At 36.8% G+C, this 10233-nt stretch overlaps 1 protein-coding gene across 1 annotated transcript; it reads right to left on the reverse strand.

Moving 5' to 3' along the window:
* Positions 1-2659: 2659 nt before the first annotated feature.
* Positions 2660-7011, reverse strand: LOC147855112 (single-stranded DNA-binding protein WHY1, chloroplastic-like). Its single transcript, XM_087330802.1, has 7 exons — positions 6721-7011; positions 4678-4766; positions 4502-4594; positions 4248-4342; positions 3716-3789; positions 3544-3632; positions 2660-3172 (listed from the first exon to the last, which is right to left on the reverse strand). The coding sequence occupies exons 1-7, from the start codon at positions 6938-6940 to the stop codon at positions 3062-3064; spliced, it is 771 nt and encodes a 256-aa protein (XP_087186928.1). The 5' UTR covers positions 6941-7011; the 3' UTR covers positions 2660-3061.
* Positions 7012-10233: the final 3222 nt, after the last annotated feature.

Here is a 10233-nt window from a genome sequence, read left to right on the forward strand (position 1 = left end):
CTAACTTTGCTACGAGTTCCTACATGCTTCTTTCTTGTTACTACGTTGTTTGCCTGGCTTGCTATGAGTTTCGACATGCTTGCTTTTGTTACTTGCTTTCTCACTTCGTCTTTGACCATTTAACTTAACTCATCGAGCACGTACTTGAACCTCTATTACTTATTATTAACATATGTCTTCCGTTTGTATAACCTAACCTGCTCTTACTTGAACCTCTATTACTTATTACTGGTTTGTATAACCTAACCTGCGCTTACTTCACCTAGCTCCTTGTTGCTTGTTTACGTGTATTGTCGATTATACAATCTAACTTTCTTAGGCTTAACTTGGGTTTCTATGTTCTTGTTTGCATTTCTGTTCAATTGTATAACCGACCTATTGAGGCTTTATCTACCCGTCTACTGCTTTGTCACTTGTATCTTAATGTATAACCTAATTTACAAAGGCTTTAACTTCACATACGGCCTACTTGTATCTTCCTAAACCGTAATGAAGTTAATGCCTCCATAAGCCGTAGTGATCTAGCTGTGTAGTAAAAATTGGATCACTAATGCATTGACATAATTGAAGGTTATTGTGGTTTCATTCTTGATTTGCATAAATGGTAGTTGGCCCATCAATTTCCATCTGATGTTGTATGCATGTGCCTCAGTTTATCAGTCGGCAAAGCAAATTCCAAGTGTTTTTTAAAGAACTTAAACATTTGATGGCTTTACCATCGTATTTATTCCTACTTGGCTTTGACCATGGGTGCATTAGTTTTCCCTACATTTACAAATAGATTTGTTATGGATGCATAGAACACATGTCCATGTGAACAAACATTTTCAAGAGTAGCATTTATACGAGGAAATATATGAGTTAGCAGATATCTTTGTGGATCATCTAGGTCACTTTTTATGGTCCATAGATTTGTATTGTGTTAGATCACAATATAAAATTTATCAATCATTTTTGTTGGGGGCGTTCAAACAACATGCCATCCTGAAATTGGTGTCCACACTAAAAATGTTAATAACGTATTTGAACATATGATCCGCATGTACAAATTTAGGAGGATTCTTTTCTCCTTTTATAGTTCGCAACTAGCATTGTAGGAGTTTTTATGGGTTTGGCCCATTTGTGTCATTTAGGATTTCCAACCTTGATCACTCATCATCGTTGGGTTGTAACAAGGAAACCTTTCTTAACATTAGGATTTCATTTTATACCATTAATGTTTGTTAGATTTTGCACATTGCAATATTCAAACGTGGAGTATGTGATATATGTAACACAACCCATGAAGACATCAACTTTGGTGTGGCTACAAAATCTAGTTTAAGACTAGGAAAAAGAGGGATAGAACAAAAGTGTCTTTAGAGCTTCAAGCCAAATGACCACCTCAATGTGTAAGGGGACAAAGCCTTTGTAAAAAGGTATAATAAAAGTCATTTTTTGTGACTTTTTAGCTTCTTCCTTGATCTTGAGTCTTGAAGAAGCTATAGCACATGGGTTTTATGATGGTATAGAATATCTATGAAGTGGCTTCATTTAATTACTTGTTTACACATGAAGAAGATTACATAGTTTGATCAATAATTTATGTTCAAGTGAAAAACACTCCTACTACCAATGGAAGTGTTTCTTTAAGATTTCTCCAATGCTTAATCACAAAATATAAGAAGCTAAAAAGTACTCCTTGAATTCAGGTCCATTTATGATTGGATGGAAGCTCAAAAAAGTGGATTTTGTCATGGTATAGAATATTTAACAACCAGAAATGTTTTGTGATGCCCATACTCAACTAAAAATACTTCCTTCGCAGATGGAAGTGTTTCTTTAAGGTTTCCCCACCATATTTTGATTGCTAGAGGTTGATTTGTCATTACAAATCAAAACACTAATAGTCAATAATGAACATTTACATTAAGAAAACAATAGATAAGGGTGCTTAACCACACTAATCACCCTTGAACAAAGGACAAAAGATGAACATAAAATACCACCAATGTCCCATACTAGTGACCATTACCTCATGCTATACCTCGGATCTTGAGATGAACTAATTTGAAAACAGAGAGCTTTGTCTCACCAATAGAGATGAAGGGGGTCTCAAGATGTCTCATGAAGGCAATAGCCAATCCCCTTATTTTAGCCCAAGGGCCAACTACTTAGTTACCAAACTATCATGTATTCCCATTGTGTTAGAGGTCCTTCAAGATTTGGAATAACTATTTTACGCTCACCCTACCTTTAACCTACTTAAATTTAGAATAGTTCTGTAAGGTCATATCTATAACATTTGATGTTTATACTTGTTTGTTAGAGAGGGGGAGCCATAAATGTCTTCAACACATGATGAGTTGGGGCAAAAGAAGAGAACAAGAATAAAGAAAACTAAACTATCTATATTGTAATTTCACTATGTTGTATAGAAGAGGATTCTTTTATAGGGTTCTACTCCAATAAACTCATTAGGTTCATTGATTCCTTGCCCTATTGTATATTCTAATTCATACACATGCCTATTTGATTGGGCACATGCTTCTTCAATCAACATGCAAAGGAGGGTTAAATGGAGTTGACACATGTGCCATGCTAGTCAGAACAAAGTATGACATATGAGCATCCAACCTAATTGACAAGCAACTTAGTAATACAAATACAAAGCCCTCAGTGCTACACAACCAGAACTACTTCCTTTCTCTGCATCAAAAATACAATGGATCTGATAAATTTCAATGGAATGGAAAAAAGTCCAGACAATTGAAGGCTCTACAATAGTGTATCAAGGTTGTTTGTTGGTAGCCATAGATTCTTCCCCAAAACCATCTTCTCTAGAAGAATCACAAACTGCATTGTATATAGATTGCACAAAAAATTTCTACACTAAAAATAATTTCATCATCATAGCTATATCTACAATTCTTACATCCTCTATCACCTTCGCTGTTGCTACAAAATTTTGCTCTGATTATTAAAATCAGTCATAAACACCGACAACTTTGGGCTGACCTTCTCTGCAACTAACAGGAGACTGCCCATTTTGTAACAAAGCAATGTATTGTACTATTGATACCTACTTTGCCCACTCTAGTTCTGAATCAGTTTTCCCTGTCGCCGAACCTTCAAGTTGGATTAAAGAAGGATTGGCAAAAGCATGCCATCCCATTAGGTATGGTATGATGAACTGCCAACAAACAGAAAAGAATGCTCAGTGTTATACTATAGCCCTCCATGAAATACTAAAGAACAATGTTCTGTCAAATACCGAAGAACACAGCAATTATAAAAAGGGGAAAACTCCGAAATAGCCAGTGTTTCTCCCAAATGCACCTAAGTTTTGTTATATCCCCAATTCCCTTCTTGAGCAGTTGCATGTGCTATTTGAGCAATTATATGTGCAATTCACCAATTACCAGCACTACCTTTTTTCTTTCAGGGGTTGACTGGCACATTTGAGGAAATAAACTTAGGGCATTTCAAGAAAAAATGAAAAAAAATCATGTCTTTCAGAGTTCTTCCCTTATAAAAAAAAAAAAACTAAACAATTACACATACATTAAATGATGATCTCATGACAGCAAACTCTGCCTTTGTGATGGGCAAGGAGAAACGTTCATCCGCTTGTTGCTTCTTGTCAGAAAAGGCTGGAAATTTGATGTGATTCAATTAATAGAATAAAGATGATAGACATTCAAAACAAGGGCAGCACATTCAAATTGTGTCTTACTCATGTTAAAGAAAAATCCTGTCTTGTCAGGCATGCCTTCAACTTTCAAAGTTTTCCGTATCGTCCCTGCATCACTGCAAATTCAACCTCTCATTTTAATCACAGACATCTCTCACTATAGATACATAATAATAGATAGATATAGATACATATATTGTGTGTGTATGTGTATGGACGGATGGATGGATGTGCACATATAATTAAGCATGTGTGTGCATATTTTCTGTTGGGCCTTTTTTATCCCCTATTTTGTGAATATTTTGACTTTGAGATGTAAAACTATTTGTGGGTTCCTTAGAGGTTTCTCATTACAGCATAATACGTGGTGCATTGCTAGAATAAAGAAAAGTGTTTGCCTATATATGTGGATGGATGGATGTGCACAAATAGACACATACATAATATATAAATATATCAAAGATGTTTACTGGAAATTTCCATCTTTGACCTTTGATGACATATTACCTCAGATGAAACATTCTCAGTCCAAGTAGTATGCACGATAAACACACGCATTATAAACATTACAAACCTTGTGCCCATGTGTGGATCATGGAAAAATTCAACACTTTCCGAAGTTGTAAGCCCTATCAGTCCACCCAATTCAGTAGCCGAAAGGGCGATAACCTGCATGGATAAATATTGACATAAATAGAATCTAAATAGTTTGAGTTTGCTATAAGAACCAAGCAGATTGAGGTTCAATATAATTTGAGTTTTTTGCAATGTATCATTGCTCCTCTGCTAAAATTCTAGGTTTCTTCACCAGCAAACAAGAACACATACTTGTTTCCGACTCCAATCATACTGACGTGGACCTGTAGATGGTGCAAACTCCATAAACAAAGAACCCTCCTTTTCCAAAGCAAATCCACCATTCTGTTGAACAACAAGGCCAATTAAAATTAGAGTCTTTCTCAGCAACATTCAAGTTACTGAGATTAGAATCACAGTAGCCTCACCTCAGTTTTCTTGAAGATAGGTCTTCCAGGGTGCATTGACAGAGCAGTTTTGGTCTTGTAAAATGTGTGATGTACAAATATTCTCGCATCTGAAGAAAGGAAAACGAGAAACAGCATGTATAATTTTCTCAAAACTGACGAAACTTTATATTGCTGAAAGAATACATGGCATATTCTGTGGGATATAAGCTTTCCATAAGGATATTGCCAATTACAGCAAGTGCATTTGTGTTAGTGTCCCAAAGTGCCATGTCTTCAATTACCTAGTACCAGAAGCATATCTTATGTGCATTCTCTACATTCTGAATGGTGATAGGCAATGATAATTGAAGTAAATGTCTGCATGGTTATCCCATAAACCATGGAGATCCATTGAAACCATATTAAAACAGCATAAAAAGTCATGAAAAACAGAACAGTTTGTATGAAAGAGATGGTGAAAGAACAATCAAGAAAACAGAAGATTTTGATGAGAAATGTGCTAGAAAATATACAGATATAGAACGAAGCCGTGAAACTGATATCTTTATATGAGAATGTGAAAGAAAATACACAAATTTAATACTGTTCCGTAATCAATATACAGATATAGCATGAAGACGCAACAAAAATGAGTGAAGAAAACAGACAAAATTATGAGAAAAGAAGAGCGGAAATCTACTACATGTTACCTTTCTGCATCAGTAAGACCTAAACAAATATATATGAAACAGAAATCGTGTATAGAAACCAGAAAGCAACGATGAGAGAGTGAGAAGCATACCACTATTCTGCACATGTAGAGCATAAAACAACACAAAAAACACTGAATGAGATAAGGATACCAATATTCTCCATATGTAGGGCATAAAAAACAGCACAAATCATACAAAATGAGAGGAGCATACCATTTTTCTGCCACATTCAATCAAGGATAGGGATACACAATCAAAATTCATCTAGTGGAAGTGTGATTTACAAATCTTTGCATTTAAATAGCTATATGAATGACGAAGATCAACAGCATATATTGGCAAAGGCAACACTATAGAAGCCATATAAAAACAACATAAAAATAATGAAAAACAGAAGAGTTTGCGTTAAAGAGATGGAGACCGAGTGATCAAGAAAACTGAAGATTTTGATGAAAATTGAGTGAGAAAATATATGGCTGTGGCAGGAAGCCGCAACATAAATGACTCTACAAAACTGATATCTTTTTACAAGAATGAGAAAGAAAATATACAAATTTAATAATATTCTGCAATCAATTAGACAGAAAAAAGCAAAAATAACTGAAGAAAACAAACAATTTGATGAGAAAAGAAGAGAAGAAATCGATTACATGACACTATTTTGCATCAATAAGACTTAAATAAATATATATGAAACATAAATTGAGTATCGAAACCAGAAACAACAATGAGAAAGAACGAATTATATCACTATTCCGCATCAATAAGACATAACCAAATATATAAGAAACAGAAACTGAGTATAGAAACCAGAGACAACGGTGAGAGAGAGCAAAGCGTACCACTAATTTGCACATGTAGAGCATAAAACAACACAAAAAACATTAAATGAGATAAGGATACCACTATTCTCCATTTGTAGGACATAAAACAGCACAAATCATACAAAATGAGAGGAGCATACCAGCATTCTGCATATATAGCAGCATATAAAACGACAACAGGAAAAACAAACAATGAGAGAAATAAAACACAAAACACCATTATTTTGGATAGGAAAGATATAAAACCATACAAATTGCACGAAATGAGAGGAGGATACCACTATCCATTCTGCATACGTAACACAAAATCGCACAAATGGCATAACATCAGAGAAGCATACCGCTATTCTGCAACGGTAGGACATAAAACAACACAAATGACGGGAGAAAACATAAGTTATTATTGTTTTTTTTAATTTCTTTTTGAGAGAGATCCAATACTACTATTTTGCATAGGTAAACAGTAAAGATCACTAAACCATCCAGGAGAACACAAACTGTGTGACCAGAGAGAGAGAGAGAGAGAGAGAGAAGGCATGGCTTACCGCTATTCTGCAGCTGTTTGGGAGACAGGGTCGGAGAGGCGGCAGTGCTGAAGCGTCTGTGAGGAGAAGGGGAAGATGCCGAGGAGGAGAAAACGGCACGTCTCCATTGGCAGAAGTGGTGGGGATTGCACGCCTGCTTCTTCTGCAAGATTTGGGCAGCCACAGAGAAAGGCGAGAGAGACGAGGGGGGCCTGCAGAGCATCTTAGACGCCATATCCATCAATTCCAAATCAAACCACAGAGACAGACAGAGACAGAGAGACCTCTGAATCGCCCACCTCAGAAGTAATGTGTGTGTTTGTATGTATCATATGTATGTATGTATGTCTTGTCTTTATATGTATCCGTATGTATGTAATGAATGTATATGTGTATGTATAGATGCATGCATGCATGTATTATTGAATGAATGAATGTATACATATGTGTATGTATGTCTTGTTTTTATATGTATCAGTATAGTATGTATATGTTCGTGACTAACTGCTACCAAATATTAAAAAGGGCAAGTGAGGGAATCGCGGAGAGGGACGGTGCAGGTTGCACCGCTGATGGCGCGTTCGATCTCCACTGTCCAAGATGGATAAAAAGCTGACAACGTCTGTCACAAGGAGCCTGACTCTATGAAAAGGAGCCCGACTTTGCGAAAGGGAGCCCCCGACTCTGTCAAAAGGAGCCCCATTGTCAGACAGCCTCTGCAAGAGGGAGCCCGACTTTGTCAGAAGCAACCCCGCTGTCAAACCACATTAGTAAGAAGGAGCTCGACTCTGTCAAAAGGAGCTCGACTCTGTAGCAACAAACATCAAAAACTCCACAAAATTGTAAGTGTACAACAAATATTTGCCATGAAACTGATCATAAAATATCTCAAAAAAACCTAAATATTCAAATAACAAGTCTTACATAAAATATTAAAATGTCAAATGTTGACAACCCTAAAATGAAATATGAATATACACGTTACATATTAAGATTATGGCTCATGTCGGGATGATTGCAACATGCAACCACAATTTTTACAACATGTAACATTTGAGTCCCTTGAAGTCAAGGTCAAGCCATCGCAACGCAAACACCGAACCTTCTCATGGTCAACCAATGGCAATCTCCTCCTAGCCCGACTAGCACCTCTTTGTAGTTTTCCGGAGTGGGATTTGGAAGTGTTTGGGGAGCTGCCAATAAGTTCTTGTGAGATGTCTACTGTTGCACTTCTTTTGGCACCGATTTGTTGGTTGCGACTTATTGATCTACCATCTTCTTCATTGGTTGATTTTGGTGCACCAACGCGATACACCTTCTTAGCCACATCTTCCAATGTTTGTATACCTTCGACAATAGTTGCACGGTCGAAGGTTCCTAACCCTTGCTCGAGACATTGAAGTGCTTTCACGACCATTTGTACTTTGGACTTGAATGATTCAATCTCAGATGTTGTGGGGTTTGTCTCCTCTACTTGCTCTACCTCTGCCTCCACTTCTATTTCAGTATTATGGTCCATTCGCATTTGGGTTGCGTGATCTATAAAAGGCAATGAGTCACATAAATGTGATCAAGAATGCCAGTGATTGAGGTGAATGAAGTGAATGAAATCAAATGAATTCAAGTGAACGAATTCAAATAATTCACATGAATGGAGTAGATTAACGATAGAGAATGAGAGTGAATGATATGAGTGCGAGTGATTAATAGACTGTTAAGGAAGGGAATGGGTTAATTGGGAATGATGGGAAGACTCTTAGTGCATGCTACTGAATTTGGTGAATTAATTTACTGTAGTCGTTAATATGACTGTTGAGACGCCGTCATTACACGTAGTTGAGCACTTCCCTATTACTGTGTCGGGCTCCCTTTTTAATGACTATTAATGAGTGGGGCTCCCTTTTTTAATGAACGTGAATGAGTTGGGCTCCCTTTTGAATAAGATTGACATTGAGTCTTGTTATGTCTTTTGTATTGTTTACAACAAGGACCAAAGCACTCTTTCTACAACAACATTCTTTGTTTACAACACTCTTTCTATATACTTACTCTTTCTTGGCCTTTCTCAAAAAACCATTGCCTTGACTACTTGTCGATAAGCTATTAGTTTTATTCTTTTGACACCCAAAACAATTCCTAGGAGAGAAATACAATTCAAATATACAACCAAAATGAGATTCAAATATTGATTTGATATTACAAAATGATTTTCGGATAGAGTCCACATTGAGTCATATACAACCAAAATGAGATTCAAATATTGATTTGATATTACAAAAAAGTTTCCAATCTGCAAGTTTGATGTTACAAAGTACAACATGATTTTCCGCATGTTCGAAGTGTGTCCGTAGTGGCTTTGAAGATCTTTATCGCTCTTGTCCTCAACTTCCTCATGTGTGATTGGCGTGATCTGTTGTACTTGAGCTCCGGATCCAAAAAATGATTTATTGATTGTTGTCTTACGTATTCGCTGAAGAATGATGTGGATGTACTCCTCATGAGACCATCTTCCTGTGTAGGTTGTCAATGAAATTAATTTGACACTTGACTCGGTAGTGTAAGAACCATGTAATTTTTTGCAAGCACTTGATTCAATTAATTTGCTATTTCCCATGGCCAGTTCCATTTGAATGTCATTTGGCAACCATTCCATGGACATTTCAAGGGTCTTTCATCCACACATGAACACGCCGATGTTGCAACAAGTATTTATGTGATCCAAATCGCTTTCCACATCCAACAAAAGTGCATGCATTTCGTTTATGCAAGTTCAGCTCTTGTTTGGAGGTAAAACTCATTGCATCAAATTGAGTCATATACAACCAGAATGAGATTCAAATTTATGACTCACAATCAAAATGTACATCAAATTGAGTCATATACAACCAGAATGAGATTCACACAATAAGACTCACAACCAGAATGTACATCAAATTGAGTCGTATACAACCAAAATGAGATTCAACTATTTACCAGATATTACAAAAAAGTTGGCAATCCGCATGAGATAGTAAATCGAGATCATATGTTTGATGTTACAAAGTACAACATGCTAGTGATTAAAATAACCCTATGCCCAGAGTCCTTCGTGTCCATTTTGCCATGATTTTCCGAAGGAGCTGCACGTCTTCGAATCCAAACCATTGCTCCTTACCCTACACCACAAGATGCCATCAACCTAAGCCCAAATTCAATTCTCATAAATACTTACAAATTGATCAGACTCAAATCCTTGGATGAACTCCTCGACCAACATTCGAATGGTTTGCATCACGTAATACCCACAATCCGTCCCATTAGGTTGGGTTGGGATATGCAATACCTGGAACCGCTCGTTGTTGATGATGCAATGGTCGTGTGTGGCCGATTGCTCTTCTTCTTCTTCTATCTTTAGCCCCCGAGACAGTACTACACGGATGCCATGTGCCTTCTGTAAGTGAGCCTCCATGTCAGCTTTTTTGCGAAACCATTGTACCTCTTTTCTACATGAATCTCCAATGATACATGTGCGACATTTGATACTTGTCGAGTCTC

Source organism: Azolla caroliniana, unplaced genomic scaffold (genome assembly GCF_043228905.1).
Source record: "Azolla caroliniana isolate FFs.n. ecotype wild unplaced genomic scaffold, voAzoCaro1.0.p SCAF_14, whole genome shotgun sequence".
NCBI classification, from domain to species: domain Eukaryota; kingdom Viridiplantae; phylum Streptophyta; class Polypodiopsida; order Salviniales; family Salviniaceae; genus Azolla; species Azolla caroliniana.